This window comes from Strix aluco, chromosome 1, assembly GCF_031877795.1.
Source record: "Strix aluco isolate bStrAlu1 chromosome 1, bStrAlu1.hap1, whole genome shotgun sequence".
NCBI classification, from domain to species: domain Eukaryota; kingdom Metazoa; phylum Chordata; class Aves; order Strigiformes; family Strigidae; genus Strix; species Strix aluco.
This window is the reverse complement of record NC_133931.1, coordinates 38476126-38494080: the sequence shown is the minus strand read 5'-3', so window position 1 is coordinate 38494080 and position 17955 is coordinate 38476126. Positions and strand designations below refer to the sequence as shown.

General features: G+C 42.1%; 1 protein-coding gene and 1 long non-coding RNA gene across 8 annotated transcripts in view; one reads left to right on the top strand and one right to left on the bottom strand.

The window, feature by feature from the left end:
• Positions 1-3422, bottom strand: part of PDE7A (phosphodiesterase 7A) — an 80147-nt gene extending 76725 nt beyond the window's left edge. For all 3 annotated transcript variants that reach the window (XR_012622455.1, XM_074818187.1, XM_074818205.1), the window contains exon 1: positions 2692-3422. Coding sequence is in view for 2 of the 3 variants with exons in the window: in XM_074818187.1 (XP_074674288.1) it covers positions 2692-2829 (138 nt within the window). In the remaining variant the exon portion in view is untranslated. The remainder of the gene's footprint in view (positions 1-2691) is intronic.
• Positions 2721-5103, top strand: LOC141920828 (uncharacterized). Of its 5 annotated transcripts, none has more exons than XR_012622465.1 (3): positions 2721-2814; positions 4315-4625; positions 4964-5103. It is a non-coding gene; the product is annotated as an uncharacterized LOC141920828 (long non-coding RNA). The 5 variants fall into 5 exon arrangements; XR_012622466.1 differs by lacking the exon at positions 2721-2814 and adding an exon at positions 3446-3589; XR_012622464.1 differs by lacking the exon at positions 2721-2814 and adding an exon at positions 4797-4840 and having other exon boundaries at positions 4177-4625.
• The last annotated feature ends 12852 nt before the right edge of the window (positions 5104-17955 follow it).

The window sequence follows — 17955 nt, the reverse complement described above, 5'->3', positions numbered from 1 at the left end:
ACTTAATATATTAAAAAAGATAACTATTAGCTTACATAGTCACAATTAAATGCTATGTCTAGTGTAGCATGCATTTGTCTCACCTGTGTTTCACATGTAAAATACCTTCATCATCATAGAATCATAGAAAGGTTTGGGTTGGAAGGGGCCTTAAAGATCATCTAGTTCCACCACCCCTGCCACGGGCAGGGACACCTTCCACTAGACCAGGTTGCTCAAAGCCCCATCCAACCTGGCATTCAACACTTCCAGGGAGGGGGGCATCCACAACCTCTCCAGGCAACTTGTTCCAGTGCCTCACCACCCTTGTGCTGAAAGGATAAGCCTAAAATGTCTTATTCATCAATCATTTCACTTCTAATCTGTAAGTGGGAATTCAATTTTCAAGACCTTACATTTTTTAAGAAAATCTGCCAAATGTGTATTAACTGTAAAATGCTGGCTGTACATACCAGCTTCTTGAGTTTGTTAATACACATCTCCAGTTTTACTCTCGTTGCTCAAAGCTAGCCCAATCAGAAGGCTGAAAAATGACAGACTGGTAAGGGTTCAGACCTCTTTGTACAGCAACAGAACTGGAATACTAGGAGTCTTACAGGAGACTTGCTTAAGTTCAGAAATTACACAGAATCATTAATTTCACTGGTGATGCTTCTTAGTCTACCATTTACACCAGCCTATGATTGCATGTCTGGTAGACACTCACACCCTATTGTCTGCAGGAGACTTTAGGGAAATTAAAAAAAAAAGATAAAGACAGTAAAACATAGTACTCTAATCTGCTGGCCAGTATTAGCAAAGACTTCTTCACTTAAATATCCTAATTCCCTTTTTAATGCATAGGCATGAGTCTATGCATTCTCTGGTTTATTCAAAAGAAATACTACTTGGTCAAGCATACATGTAGTTCCCACTTTTTTTACGAGTTACTCAAGCACCTCTCCCTGTGACTCACTCCAATATACCTGCAGCATATTGGTCAGAAAACAAGGAATCCATTGAGAAGCTTGAAAAGTTGGAAAAAAAATACTTAAATGTCAATACCATATTTAATTTGATAAGCCTGTATACACTTCATGCGTCACCTGCTCTGGAGACCACGTAGACAACAAATAAATACAGTGTATCACTTCGAACATTTTGCCTATTCCTTTTCCCAGAAGACCATGAATGCTTCAAACAAGAGAGACTCTTCTCTTATTTGCACAGGACAAAACAGGCTAAATTAGGTTGGACTTTCAAGAAGGCTTATATATATGGAAAATTCACCATCACCAAATACAACTCAGATAAAGTCGTACAAATGGAAAACAGACTAACCCAGTTGTTACGGGGAAAACTAATTTGTCATAAAACCAAAGTTTTTGTCAATTATTACGTTCATACTTGGGAAGGGAGGGTTGTCAACATACATTCATCTTTATTTACTTACTAATAATTGTTTCCATATGCATTCAAATTCATGGTCACTAACACAGTATTTTGTTAGTTCTTCCTTCCCAAACATACACACACCTAATACACAGAGCTTCACTGCTACCAAACCAGGAAAGCTCTATATTTTCTATATTTGCATCTATGAAACAGAGCAAGTCATGAAAAAGCAGAATAACTTAATAATATACCCCAAAAATACAAAGAACAAAAAATGACCATTACAACACCTTCTGTAAGGACAACGTACTTCAGAACACTGAAGCAGACCTTCTAATCTAGACATTATAGGAAATCCCTAGAAGCCAAAACCGGCTGACTTCCCACCAAAACACATGCTTTCCACCATAATTCCGAATTTTCTCCAGAGCCTTCTGCCAGAATATAATTTTATCACAGTTTGCTGGAAAACATACGAACTCATACCCAGAAATTTAGGACAGCGTTCACAAGAAAAACCTTCCTTTTGTCCTGACCGTTATAATGACCCTTTTTGCAGTATTTCCAACACGATCAGATGAAACAAAATACAGTACAGTCCATCTTGTGACTGATGTAATGTGGGCAGGGAACAATACCATGGAAATGAAAAAAGCCAAGGATCTTTGTCTCTTTCTAGACCGATTGCCAAGTCTTAATAGTTGGAGGGAGAAATAGCTTAGCATCCCAAATAAAACACTGCAGTGCATGTTCATTATTTCAGTAAAGTCACTGCAGTTTTTGGCAACCCCATAGGAAACTTAGACCCTTCAAAGAAAGCCCAAGTTAAAAAGCTAGAAAACAGCCCTAGTTTAAAAATTACAGGAGAGAAAAATAATTCACTGGCTCTGGAAATCAACCCCAAGGAGTTCAGCGCTCGCATTACACCCGATGCTAAAAAGGTAACCTCGACAATAGCTAGCCCAAAACCTATAAATCGTCGTATTTTCTCCCCACCGCCACGGGCATTTGGTAGCGGGCGGGGAAGGCGGGACCGGCGGCTCGGCCAGGAGGCAGGCCGGCCCCGGCCGCCGCCGCTCTCCGGGCGCCGGCGGGGGCAGCTCCGCCGCCAGCCCACCCCCGCCGCACCGCTCCGGCACCACCGGCTCCCCGCTGACATCAAAAGCAGGCCCCGGCGCCGGGTAGCGGCACGGCGGGGGCCGGCCGGGGCCGCTCGCCCGGGCAGGGGACCGGCGGGACGCGCAGCCGGCGCAGGACACCCCCTCCCGCCACCGCCGCAGAGAGGCGGGAGCCGGCGGGCCCGGTGACGGTGCCTACCTGCGAGAGCTGCCGGGGGTTGGGGCAGCCGAAGAGCGCGGAGCTGGAGCTGAAGCTGATGGCCCCTCTGCGGCTGAGGACGTGCTGCGGCACCGGCCTGTCCAGCGGCAGCACCGGCAGCTGGTAACATACTTCCATTGAAGAAGCCTCCGTGCGCCGACCCGCCGCAGGGCAGCGGCCTCGCCCGCCGCCGCACCTGCCCGCGCAGGGCTCGCCGCAGCGGGGCGGCGGGGGGAAGCCCGCGGCAAAACCCCGCGGGGGCCCGGCGCCTCCTCACCGCCCCCGCACCCCCCGGGGGGTCGGGCCGGGCCGCGCCGGGCCCCGGGCCTTTGTCCTCCGCCGCCAAAGCCTGGCGGGAACCGCCGCCGGGAGCGAGGGGGAGGCGGCGAAGCGGGACGCCTCTGTCAGCGCCCGAGGCGGCGAGTCCCGGCCCGGAGCCCGGGGCCGTCGCCGCTCCCTCGGCCTCGCTGCTGCCGTTGGCGGGAGCCGCTGTCAACCCCGCTGCCCGGCGCCGCGCATGGAGGCGAGGCCGGCCGGGGGGGGGCCGCTTTGGGTGAGACACACGCCGCGCTCGCCCCTATTGTCCGGCACGGCCGGGAGGAGGAGGAGGAGGAGGAGGAGGAGGAGGCGGAGGCGCTGCTGCCGCACGGCCCCGCTCCGCCGGGGGGAAGGGGCCGGGCCCTCGGAGAGGGGACCCGGGGAAGAGGGGGAGGAGGAGGGAGAGAAGGAGGAGGAGGGAGAAAAGAGGAGGAGGGAGAGAAGAGGAGGAGGAGGGAGGAAGCCTTCGCCCCGCCCGCCCCCACTCGGAACAGCCCCGAGCGTACTGGCCCAGGAGGAGGCACAAGCCCAACGGACTCTGCGTGGGTCGCGCGACTGGCGACACGCAGAGCGTCATCACGTAACTACCCACTCTCCCCTTCCTCCCTCCCTCCCGCCCGCCCGTGCGCAGCAGGGTGGCTCAGCTGCGCCAGCGGGCCCCGCGCGCCGCGGCAGGCGCATGCGCCCTCTTTTTCGCGCCTTCGGTGGCGGCCGCGGCCGGCGGCGAGGCCGGGGCTGAGGCCGGCGGGGGGGACGGTTGGGCGGGAGGTGCCACGCCCCGCCCCGCCCCGCGGCCGGCGGCGCTGCTCGTGCAGGGGCGGGAGGCGGCACCTCCCTCTCTCCCTCCTTCCCTCCCTCTTTCCGCCCTTCCGTCCGTCCGTCCGTCCGTCCGTCCTTCCGCCAGCAGCCCGGCGGGCTGAGCACGTGCCGTTCCCGGCGCTTCTCGGGCGAGGCCTGAGGGGGCCGGGCCCGGGGGGCGGCGAGGGTCGGAGCCCCCGGGCCGGGGGGTGGGGTCGAGCCGGTGTCGGCGTTTTCCGTCAGCCCTCGGCCCCCCCGACTGTGCCCTGAGGGCTGGGGGAGCCTCGCTGAGGGGGCGGCGGTCTCCCCGCGGCGGGATCCCGCTCTCCGGCTGCTTCCGCGGGAGAGCAGGAGCGCCCGGTACGGCCTGGCCTTGAGCGCCCAACCTGCGCGGCTACGCGAAAACCAAACACGGAAAGGCAGTTTTGTTTAAAATGCATTATCTATCAAAAGCACTACGCGGAGGAGTTTGTATTTGCATTTGAATACTTGCTGTTCGTTTTTTAGAGTGTGGAGGTGTGGTTTTTCTGCAAGATGAAGAGGTAAAGCCATGTCATTTTTGTTAAGGTAAAAAGAGTTTCCTGGTAAACCACACAATTGCAGGAGTTGGACTTTAAGGAAGAAACAGAATAATTCATGAGGTGATCTGGTCCATAGCTATCTACATCACATTAGCGGGGACACTTAGAACTAAACTTTGCTTTGTTTTTTAGGACTAAGCCTCCCTTTGTCTCTCCCTGCAGCTGCTTTTTTCCATCTTCTCATCTCTTTTATTTCTCCATCACAAAAAAAAAGAATTCCTAAATATAGCGTGATAGGTAAGGGAACGTTTCTGTTCTTTGAATAATATATGAAGTGCCTGTACCCACTTAAAAATCATATTTTGCAAAATGATTCATACGATTTAATTTTGCATAATACATTGTTCTTCTAAGTGCTTGCTTACTGGCAGAAAGGTTTAGATTTCACATGATAATGCTTATTTATAGGCAATGACACGGCTTTGGAGGAACCCATTTGGAAAGAATAGGTGGTTTGTATGGAGGATTTTCATCTGTTTGAACTAGTTGTAGAAGCAAGTAGTTTTATAGATGTGGATTGATGGCCATTTTACTCCAAGCTACAAAGTTAACAAATGCACCTTGTTCTTTTGCAGAACTGCAGTCCCGCATTGTCTCATGGATAGCCGCAAGGACATACGGACACATGAGAGAGGACACTGAATCAACTGCCTCATCTTAAAAGCTTTCTTCAGCTGTTTTTCTCCCGTTTCTTGAAATAAAAATGTCAGAAGCATTCACAGTATGATTTTATAATGTACACATGCAATAATTCAAAATGGAATAAGTACATAATAATTCAAAGTAAAATAACACACTCGGCCTTTTTTTTTTTTTAGTTATTAAGGTATGTCACGTTTTCTTCTGCATTCTTCAACAATTTACTTATATTTGGCCTGCTTACATCAAATCAACGGTGCGTTTAAGTTACTGGTAGAACTCCACCAGCTTTACAGGAGTCAGGATTTCCCTCCCCTATTCATTTTTCAAAATTACTTTTGGTTCTTTCCTACTAATAACGAATCAGTTTTCTGTACTCCTGTAGGATGGATTTTTACTCTAGTCAATTTAAGATTCGATTTATGAAAAATACGTTTTATAGGGAAAAAAAGCACATATTCTTATTTTCACTGGATATACATAGTTGTAAATTTCAATCCTACAAGGTCAAACTATAAATACAGATTATTGATAATGTGTTTTATGGTTCCTATCAGCTCTATGTACTTTCCATCTGACCAGTTCTTTAAGGTTGTATTAGCACTCAGTCTGAGCCAGTATATCCTTAAATAACAATCAATGTTTTCCCTTGCTAATAATCAGATAATCTTTGATTTATAATTAATGTTACATAAACTCATTTAAGGAATCTGAAATACATTCTTATGAAGTAAGCATAGATTTTCCAGGCAGTGACTGATTCCATAAGCGTTCTGCTTTCAGGATACATTGCTATTTTTAATAAATACAGAAGTTACTAGCCAGGTGGTGGTTTCTTGTAAGAGTTTATGAGGAAGAAGCACACCTCAGGATGGTAGACAAAGCCTTAGAATTACAGCATAAGTCACATATTTTCAGTCTAAATACGTTTGTTACAGAAAGAATACACATTCTGTGTCCTACATCCTGACTATTCTGTCTGCTGTCTTGCTGCAACTTAGGAGCTTGTAGCACAGAAAAGAGGTTTTTATTTATTTTTGTTACAGAGGTATAGCAACACCAAAGTGTTCATTCACAGCATTTTTTTATTCCTTATAGAGGTATAGCAACATCAAAGTGTTCATTTGAAACATTTTGTTTGAATTGTTTTCCTTGTGAACCATGGAGTTCTTTGAGCACCACAGTGCTGCACTTCTTAAAGGCGTCATATGACATCATGAGGTGCCATAGTTCACCTACGTAAGCCCCGTGTATTGTGGCTTCTTTATCATGGCAAGTACAACCTTTAATAGAGGCCACACATCAGAGTTTATTCAAATTTAGGGAGCATTAATAAAGTTTCAATGATTCTTTTACAGTTAATGTTTTACACATCATTATCATTTTCGGGGTGCTGTCTAGCAAGGAAGAAGCGTTACTGATGGCCAGATTTATCACAAAGAGGGGCACTTCTGAAACCAGAGAGATGGAATATCACAAAATCGGTGGTAGTTTAGTTTCCTGGTTACTATGAGAAGAGTATGAAATCACACAGATACTCCAGCAAGACATTCTGGTGGGCTAAACCACACGGCGCGGAGCGCCACTCTGGGGCACAGCCAGCTAACACTGGCAGAACTGAACAGTCTGAAGAGAAGAGGATGCTTTTCCCATGTTCTTGTATGAAACAGAAAATAAGGATCCTCAAAGGCACAAGATGTTTGTACTTTGAAAGCACCGTAAGAGCACAGAAAATATTTATTTGTACAGGTACATGATCAAGACAAGCATAAGAGAGTTTTTAGCTTTTCTTACCTGAAGAAGTTACATGATATAAAAAGCACGGTTATTTCTATAGACAGAAAAAATGTCTTTGGATTTGTTACGTCCTCAGTAACTGTGTTATTACACATTGGTTTTGCCATGTGCCATTTCTGTGGCACATACCCAGATATATCCTTTTTTTCTACCCAGAGTAGTAGTATTTGAGTGAATACTGGATATTCCATAGGACTTCCGGACATCTGGCAGCCCAGCTGAAGTGTACTCCTGTCCCCATTTGGTGTGTCCCTTCCCTCTGCCCTGCCCTGGGTCTGCGTTGGGCTTGTTTGAGTTTTTGTGGCAATACAACATCCTTGATTCCTGTTGGGTTTGCCATCCCCTGCACCCCCAGACCATTTTCTGCAGAACTTTTAGCTATCCCCTCAGTGTGTTCATCCTTCCCGAGTGGGATAATTTGCACCTGCCTTTACCTGAGTGCATTGTGATTTCCTCAACCCATTTTTTTTAGTTGGTCAAAATTGACTACTACTCCCTCCCTCAATAAACTTGAAGTCTTTACTGGCTCTCTGTCATCTGCAAATGTAATAAGTATGCTCTCAAAAACAGTCAGGTCAACAGTGAAAGTTCTATGAATAAGTGCAAGATCTGGAAGAGGCCTGAAGAATGGTATTTAATATATCCTGTCAACCCTTGTTAACTCTTCTGGGAACACTTTCCGTCATTTTTGCACCCGTATCGCAGTAGCTTTGCCTATTCTGTGGCCCACGTTCATCTTTCCTAACTTTAGAGGCTTAACCTAGAGAGTAGTTGCCTAAGGCTGGTTTCATAGTCAATAATTAAGGGAAAGGCAGCAGGCCATTCAAGTTATTCTTTGAAGTTGCCGTTCTCTTCACTGAAAATGAGGAACACAGTGCAGCCTTTCTCTGAATTTAGATGCTTTGGCTCGTGTCCATGAAGTCAATCAGATGAAGTGGGATACGTGATTTTGTTTATGGTAGTGTCAGGGTGGACCGTGTGGAAGGGCAGTGTCAGCGAAGATGAGCTATGTCATGTGTACCATGTTCCCATTCGCTACAGGCTTTGTCACTCTGTTGGAGAGACAGATTAAGTTGGTTTGACTTGCTTGGGCAGGCTGCTTGTTTGCTTTTGCTTCAGTTTCTGGTATTTTGAATATTATATTGAAAACTATTTAGAATATTTTCTGTATTTGTAATAACTTCAATTTCACTAAGCTGACATTGGCTAATGAACCCATATCAATTCTGTGCCAAAACCAGCAAGCTGGAGTAGAAAGCTAAAAAGAGTGATCCCAGAGGATTTCAGTTTTTCTTTGCTTCCAGTCCTAAAAATCCCCCTCCATGCTTCATTTAAGACTGGAGGTTTACTGACAAGTTATAGCCTCCAGAAACAGGAACTGACTGTGGAAACAGGCTAACAAAAGTCAGTTCTGAACACAGCTGCAGACTGTCAAAAGTTTAATATTGGTTCAAAGACAGCTTTTTGTAACTCCACTGAAGATATTATTGGGAATAACAGCATGAAAAGGTGGTTCTTTTCATGCTGTTACTCTTTCTGAAATGCATTTCTAGAAAACTTGCTGGAGTGCGCACAGCTTAAATGGTCTCAACCGTTGAAGTTCTGGTTTTCTCAGTGATTATGGTTGTCTGGACAAAAATCCTCATATTACAGTAGTGTTAAAATGACTAAGGGCGTTGGTGTCAGCATAAGCCTGTGGATAAAGCTTCTCTTTGTGTCATTTTTACATGCATAATAACAGCTGATGCGCAGAATATTTTTAATATCAGAGTGGGAGGATATGAGAACCCCAGGTGCAGTTTCAGAGGTGCAGCTTACAAGTTTAATGGTGTTATTAGAAGCTGAAAATTCACAGCTTTTTGTGTTGGTAATGGAAGTGGGTTTGGACCCCTATGAAGAGACGTAACGAATGCATTGCACATTCACCAGCTGAATCATTTCTTAATGTACCATTGAGTGTACAGTACCTGGTAGCCTCCGTGATAAGCTGTAGAGCATCAGTCACCCGTTCTGTCTTTAGAAAATGTAGTGGTTTATTTTTATTTGGCTTTGTAACTTTTTGTATGTTTTAAATGTTGGCCAAATACCTCATTAAATTTCACATGCTTTCTAGATTTCTTTACATGAAGGTGTAATTTTCAGCACCGTCTTAACAGGGATTTTTTAAAGCCATTTTGACCTGTATTTTTAAAAAAAAAAAATAAGTAAGCAGTCCCATAATCTAGGGACTGAGAGTTAGGTTTGGATTTGGAAGTTGTATTTAGGTTCAAAAGATTCCTGGTGTCCCATCTGATTCTTTACTGGCCTATTGGCATATGGTAAAGGAGACTTGTGATATTAAAACTGAGAATATCAAATACTGCTAAAAGTGAAATAAATAGCTAAAGTTCCTGCTTACCAACTGGGCTGAAGCAACAGTGTCTTGTTAATCTCACTGTTTTGTGTTGTCAAAAACTAAAGGAAAGCAGTTTGTTGTTTAAAGTGCAAAAATTAGACCTTTCTTAATAACACTAGAATTTTTCAGACAAAGAACATTTTAATTTATTTCTGGTTATATTAAAGATGAGCACACTCCCTTGTTGCAGAAGCTTATTTGTATGAGAATGTAGAGTAGTTGCTTTTTTATATGTGCTAAAATTATTGGAAAATTTCTAGCAACAAAAAGGACACATTAACAATAGTCTCCCTTTGGTGGCTGAAGCAAATCAGAAACGGGAACTGGAGTAACTTGCAGCATTTGCACATCTGATAATTTGGATGACGACATGCAGGAACCTAGCAGTCTTTCTCTTACACCTACCTTCCTCTTGTACTTTGGCTTTTTTACTATTCAATTTTATTTTTATTGAAGTGCCATTTGTGCGATTATTCCTTCACAAAAAGAGTTAAGTTGAAATAAATATTAACTACAATTAGAATTAACAAGTACATTCAGAGGATCACATTAGTAGTAAAAATGTATATTAATTAGTATTCAAATTAAATTACTCCATTATATTCCAAGTAGTTATTTTTTCTGCCTTTTCAAAAGATGCTCAAATATACTTCCATTTCTCCAATATATTTGAGCTTGCATCAAAAATTATTCAGGTATTTCACCTTTTTGTGTTTGCTTTTTAGCTAATTGGTGGGACTGCTCTTCTATCAAAACCTGAAGCAGTAGAAGGTAATCCCATTCGGATGAATAGAAGCAAGAGGCTTAAATATTTGCAGCAACTGATGTTTTTCCACCATGTAGCATCCTGACATTTCTTTGTGAAGGAAAGAATGTGTCAGGGTTAGCATGACTTCTCCTTGAAAGTCTGGAAAAACATCTGTCATTCTGCCAGTCTTCCCATTAACTACCTGAGCAAATGCAGCGAGAAGATTTCATTACTTTCAAGAGACTACCTCTGGTTTTATTTAGTTTTATTCTTTGCTAGACCTTTTGTTTTTAACAATAGCAAAAAGGTAGCTGGAATCCTGTCTGATTTACAACTCACTAAATTTCTATGTGCTTAATCCAATTAAAACTGTAAGGAATGTTGCCAATATGTCAACAAAATTGCAACAAAGCGATGGGAGGGTTAATTTACAGAAATTCCTGAATTCCTTTGTCTTGACCAAATGAAAGAAAATTGTTCTTGTAAGACAAGTGCATACTAAAAGGATTAACTCTGATAAACTGACTTTTATGTTCAGATAAAAGCCAGACTGACTACTAGGAGAACAATTTTCAATCAATTTCTTAAAAGCAGCTTTGCATTTAATTAGAGACAAGTCTCTTGTTTAAAAGCTGAGGGGGGGTAGTGCACTAAAACACAGAGGCTGAGCCTCTTAATGGTGGGGAGTGCACTGGAAACATGGTTTTAAAATACATCTGTGCTAAGCTAGCTGCTGCAGTGCAGAGGGGCCATGCCCCTCCATCTCACTCCTCCTGGCTCTTTGCCTCTACCAGTACTGATGCTCATAGGATAAACTAAGAGAGTTTAGGGAGTTAAGATGGCAGAAAATGAATCTTAGCTTCCCCCCAAAAAGTGGGAACAGCCAAAGAGCGCAAGGTGCAGATATGTAAGTGGTGATGGGAGTGCCCCTTTTGGAGTCAGCCCACAGTTAGACCACATCATCTGTATCGTAAAAACTCACCATAGTGTACATCAGGATTATGTAAGGGATTACTCAGATACTATATAATTCAAAAAGTAGTTCGTTTTAGAAAATCGAGTTTTAGGATCTCACATAAAGATATTCTTTGGAATGTATGTGTAATGTATTGAAACATATAACAGATATGTGGAATAGATAACATAAATATGGGATATATAACATATGTGGAATATATATGTAACACGTTTATGATACAAGACAGACATAGCAGAATTAAGGACATAGAGTGTATCATCAAAAAGTTCACAGATAACACCAAGTTAGGCGGGAGTGTTGATCTGCATGAAGATAGGGAGGCACTACAGAGGGACTTGGATAGGTTGGATCGGTGGGCCAACGTTAACGGGATGAGCTTCAACAAGGCCAAGTGCCAGGTCCTGCACTTCGGCCACAACAACCCCAGGCATCACTACAGGCTTGAGGAGGTGTGGCTGGAGAGCTGTGTGGAAGAGAAGGATCTGGGGGTTCTAACTGACAAGCAACTGAACATGAGCCAGCAGTGTGCCCAGGTGGCCAAGGAAGCCAACGGCATCCTGGCTTGTATTGGAAATAGTGTGACCAGCAGAAGTAGGGAGGTGATAGTCCCCCTGTACTCTGCACTGGTGAGGCCACACCTTGAGTATTGTGTCCAGTTTTGGGCACCTCAATACGAGAGGGATATCGAGGTGCTGGGACAAGTGCAGAGGAGGGCAACAAAGCTGGTGAAGGGCCTGGAGAACAAATCCTATGAGGAGAGATTGAAAGATCTAGAACTGTTTAGTTTGAGGAGGAGAAGGCTGAGGGGAGACCTCATCACTCTCTACAACTACCTGAAAGGACATTGTAGAGAGGTTGGTGCTGGTCTCTTCTCACAGGTAATTAGCGATAGAACAAGAGAGAATGGCTTTAAACTGCCACAGGGGAGATTTAGACTGGACATTAGGAAAAAAATTTTCACAGAAAGAGTGGTTAGACAGTGGAATAGGCTGCCCAGGGAGGTGGTGGAGTCACCATCCCCGGATGTGTTTAAGGGTCATTTGGATGTGATGTTGGGGAATATGGTGTAGGGGAGAACTTTGTAGAGTAGGACTGATGGTTGGACTTGATGACCCCAAGGGTCTTTTCCAACCTGAATGATTCTGATTTCTGTGAATTTGAGGCAAAAATATGGGTTAATTGGCATAAAGTATGAGTATATACTTAATTTTATGGATGTTCTTACATGTTCTGCTGAGTTGGGATTATGGAGAACACCCTCTAGTCATGTGTCAGAACATCAGTTAAATCTGCATAAATCAATACCATGTCAGCAGTTTTCTAGATTAAATTACATGACTAGAAGTTTATACACTACTTTTTACAAGTATAGGCCTAAGAAAATAAGGAACTTTTATACTGTTTAATCTTACCTTGGACTCTGAATATTTGTTAGTATAATTCTTCACTAAGCAATTTCATTCTAAAATGTGTAAAATCTGAATAAACATACTAGTTTGCAAATTGTTCAAAACCTGCAAGACAGCATGTTTTATAGGATACCTAAAACCAGGAAAAACCATGACATCTGCTTAGTTGTATGCAGGAGGTTTTACTATACACTCAGTTCATGATTACACAAAATAAGTAGAAAAAACATATTCTGCAGTACCTGTAACTTGTCTAAAGAGCCAGAGTGTAAAGCCTCTAAAGAAAGATCCTGATACTTTACGTGTAGTTTGCCCACGGATCATCCAGTTCAAGATTAATTAAAACCAAATTAAGAGCATGAAGATTTGAGAACCAATAGGCCTAAATAGCTTAATTTGGTGAAAGATTGGTTATATTGCTGCTGATCTTGAACTGGATGATCCGTGGGCAGACTACACATCACTGCATCTGTAGCCAAGATAATCAATTCCCAGATAACGGGAGAATTTACTTTAATTTGTTAGAAGTCAGAACTAATACTAATACATACTGCAAGTCAATACCATTTGCATTACAAGTGACTGGTTTATTGCAAGATATGGAAAAAAATGCACAGCCCAAAATGTACTCCCAAACGGCATATGAATTCAAAGCATAATTGCTTTGTAATTCAATTTTCAGATATATTTTTGTTTTCTTGTCACGTTATCGTGTCTATATGCATGATTGTCTATTTGCAGAAAGAGTTGATGAAAGCGATCTTTCTAAACACTACTTGGAAAAAAAATTCAAAATGTACATCATGCAAACTTATTTATAGTTCTCAATTATCAAATGTAGGAAAAAAGATTGTTTTGTATGTAATTGGTAACAATACATTAACTTAAATTGCATGCGACTTTTAAATAATATGCAAATAAGAAAAGGAAGAATTGCTGAAATCCATTACTGCAAATTGTCTATTTTGAATTGTGACATCAAAAGATGATGAAAGATTACAAAGTCAGGTGCCTAGCACCAGCAGAGGAGATTGCAATGTGAAGAAACAGTAGCAGCATATACTGACTGTTACCAAGTAATACATAACATGGATTCTGTTCTGCTCTGATATGACATACATACTGCAGGAAATCATTTCCCCCTTCTGTGACACAGATTCCAAGCACACACTAAAGTGTTTATAATACTGCCACATTCCAGCCAGAGGGTGCTGGTGGCCAATTTCTACTTGCTGTAAGGAGAAGGCTTTTGCCCAGCTTCCCAGGAAAAGCTTCACATCTCCAGGTTTGTGGTTTTGGAATATAATAAACATGTAACAGTGCACATTTTGAGAGTTAGCTGTTACTCGATATTCTAGTTTCCATTTGTTAGAACGGTACAAAGCTTCATGCATGAGCTAACGCAGGGTTAACCTTGGCTGGGGACAGGTGGTGCAGCAGGACAGCAGTAGTTCCCAAGGTCTGCATGTGCCTTCTTAAGTATCACAGAATCACAGAATCATCTAGGTTGGAAAAGACCTTGAAGATCACTTAGTCCAACCCTTAACCTAACATTGACAGTTCTCAACTACGCCATATCCCTAACTAGCTTAGGTACTTGATGCTAGGATACCACAGTTTGGGAATCCCTGTCTAATATTTGTAAATTGTTTTGAAATAATACTTTGAAATAACATGTAAAAGTTTGAAGAGCTGGTTTTTAAGGAAAGCAAGAAAATAAAGTACCTCGCTTCTCCTGAAGTGAATCATCCTCCCCCCTACTTCTGAAAAATAAACCCTGTAGAATTTAATGTGAGTAAAACCCATAAGGTTACCCAGTCACGTAGAGAAATTTATGGAAAATTTTATAAATAAGAGCTGCAAATGATTTGGTGCTCATTTTCTGTCAATCTCAATCGGGAGTTCTCTCACTGATTTGTAGAGGTCTGGGATCTCACCTTCTGAATCAAAAGGACATTAAAAATTATTTTGTAGGTTTTATAGCAGCCATAAAATTCTTCATTGAATTCTGTATGATTTCCATAAAGTACATAGGACTCTTCGATATAATAAATGCCTAGTAATCTATTTGCCTGAACTAAGAAATATGAGCTATGCTAAGTCCTGTGAATATTTACCCCCGAATATTGTTTTCTGGTAAAGCATAATTCTTCATTTATTGATAGCCATTACCACTGAATTTTGTGGCCTGACTTTTCTGTTGCGATCAATAGATAAATCATAAAATTGAAAAGTGTGTGATGTTCTTCAGCGGGGAATAAATGCCAGCACAACACATGACCTTATTATGGACAAATCAGCCGATTTGGAAATAAGCAACTACGAAGCAGCAGCCATAATTTTAATACTGGTTTCCTGCTCGGAAGGACAGCTGTGCTCTGTTGTCACAGCTGCCTAATTGAAGTTTGATCACACAGCTGGATCGCACACCAGTGACCACTCTGCAGCTTTGGCAACTCATTGCTGTTACACTAACTTTTTGTTTCCCAATCATACACAAATTAAAGCAGGCAGCTGCAAAATCATCAATAGGTTAAATTCATTAGTTGTTCTCTGTATGAAATAAACAGGAAAATGAAGCTCTTCTTGGTCTTAATTAGTTCTTATAAAAGTTGGCAGGGAAACAAAGACATTTGTACACTCCTTTATTTTTGTAAGAGACTTGCCCAAAAGAAAAACCTCAGACATGTAATTTCCTTTTTTTTTTTCCCTCCCCTGCTTAATGTGCTCAGTCAGAGGCTAACCCAGCACCCTCCCTGTAAGGGTAGAAAGAAAGGTGGTTTGGCAAGGGGTTACGCTATGTCTCTTTTGTGCGGATCGGGACATGTTCTGGGGAGCCTGCACAAGCCGTTTCCACAGCAATAGGCCACAGTCTGTATTTACAGTTTCCCGTACGGATAATTCATCTGCAGGATAAGCCTTAGCCGAGTGCTGTGGTTCCACAATCATTACCGCTGGCTCTGGGCCATGCCACATCACCCAGCAGTACAAATTTGATCTGGATCAGGTGTGGGCACATGATTACATTTTTGTCAAATTAGCAGAGCGCTTCGTGAGGATTTTATGCCGCCTGTCTGCTTTTATCCTGGTTGCAGAGGAACACGCGGTGCCTGAACCACAGAGGGTTAGGGCTGTGTGGGCAACCAATGCCTGTTGTAGCAGTCATCTCACCAGGGCAAAGTTAACCTGTCAAAGTTTTTTTTGAACAAATTGAATTTTCAGAGGGTGTTTCAATGGGAACAGCACTTTGTGTCATGTACCGATGGCACTGTAAAGCTGGCAGCAGAGGCCTTCAGAAACTTAATATGCTGTCAAACATCAGCCTCTCCTATAGCCACAGAATAGTCTGGAGGGGTCTATAATTCTCCTAATTTGTGTTATTTTCCACAGAATTTACTTGTGCTTCTTACTTGTATGGTATTCTGGCCCCTCTATACTTTTTAAAAGGTGCGGTTTTGTGATGAGCTGAAGACAATGTAAGACTTTACTGCTGCTGAAAAGGTGTGATGTCACCACTTCCATTGCATCAGCTCTAGTAATGATGCCAGTCATGGAGTGAGTCAGACTAGCAAGTTGATTTAACTGAAAACTAAGAGGGAAAAAAAAAAAAAAAAAGGAAAAAATTCAGTGAAAGTTTGGACCGCCCCTTTGCTGGCAACCCTCAGATTGACTTGAGCCAACTGTAAACTCATGGGTTCAGACTTCGAGTTTCAGCTCTCAGTATTTTCCAGCTGAAAGGTCTTGTTATAATAAGGAGGGGAAAAAAAGCCCTAAGAACAGCTGTGATAAATGGTTAACAATGAAGCTATTAATTTACTGAAATGTTAATTTACTGAATTATTGGGAAATATTTCTAGTGGCTTTTTCTACACCTAGTATGTGTAGAATACCATTCATGTTTATGTTTTTGCTTCTTTACTTTATTGGTGAAATATTTATGCCAATTGAATACATTTTTAGGAATTTTTACTTTCTCCCAGTAAGTGACATTCAGAAAAAAAATATATCTGAGACTTCTGTCTTCTCATCCATTAATCTGTAATTCCTCTACTCCTGGGATTGCATGTTGCTTTAATTCTTTGATTTTTAACTCAACCACTGAACACACATTCCTTTCTGGATAGATAAGATAGTTACTCATCAGCAGTTTAGAAAGAGTTTACCTTTCTCAGCCACCAATTAAGTAAACATTTCTAAGACAGGGTAATAAATCCTATGTGACGATTAATGAAGCTTTAAAAAGAAATGGCTACTGACTGCCATCTCCGCTGCTTCATCCCTTCCTTCCTGGGAACTATGTTAGGTAAGGAGCCAGCTTGCAGGGATTTGGGTGAGAATAGATGGGGGGATTAGGTGCAAGATGGAATTGAGGACTATGTTGGGGATTTCAGGAGAGAGCTTGCTTAAACAAAGATGACAGAAGATGTCAAAGGATGTTTGTTTAAGAAAACTGTGTGAAGGAGAAGCAAGTGGAGAGAACTGTTAGGTGCTGGAGAAAGGTTGTACCTGGTGGGGAGGACTGAAAGCAGCTGTTGATTCCTAAGGAGCAGGTACCAAGAAGATGTGGTACTCCTGTTTCCTAATCTGTTTCTGGTAAAATAACCTGAGAAATAGGTCAAAGCACTTATATTGTTGAAGCTAATCTTCCTGATTCTTAGCTGTAACTTATTAGCCTGTGGTAAAATGAATAACCCTGCTACCAGAACTGTGAGTTTGCTAATTTACTATAAGTGATAGAATACTGCCTTAAAATGCTACAGCTGTCTGCAAAATAAATTACCAAGGCACTGCCTAAATAAGGAATTAGGGGACTCTCTTCACTTTTACTTGAAGTCCTAGATAACTCACCTCTGAGTTGTTAAAGGTATATATACTAGGGACTTCCCATCCTTTGTTTTTTAGAAAGAAATTTAAATTAAAGCCAGAGAGATTATTATGATTCATGTCTTAGTTATAGCTACCTCCATGACCCACTTTAAATTAGGGAGGATAGATGGAACTTTCTCATAAACAGATGAGAATAAATTTCCCAGGGTTTCACTAAGTATCTTATTGAAAATGTTAAGTATATTAGTATTACTTAAAACATTGTTTTTAAGCCTCTAATTTAATTTCTAGGGGAAAAATGTTTATATCATGTCACTTAAGTAGTCCACCAAGCCTTTGAACTGTATTTACTGGAATGAGCTAGGAAGTTACAGTTCTGGATTGCTTCTGTGTGTCAAACTGACCACGTAAAGGCATGAGCAATTTGGATATGCAACTGACTGTTCATTTAAGGTTCATACTTCTTGAGTTTGCTACTTTTTTCCGATACTGCAGTTGTTGAAAGATATTAAAAACCCAACACATATTTAAATTGAGATTCTATGTGAATAGTAACAGAAGGTCACAATATGTTCAGAGAATTCAAATATATGAATGTTCTCTTATGAATACTTACTTCTTGTATAGATGGAGTTGCAGATGGGTTACCAGATGGAATACCTTCCTTCCAATATAGATACATGTATTTAAAAATGGATGCAATGCAATCATATTATTTAAATCAATTCTGTTATTACTTTCAAAGCCATAATGACAGTAACTATTCTGTAACA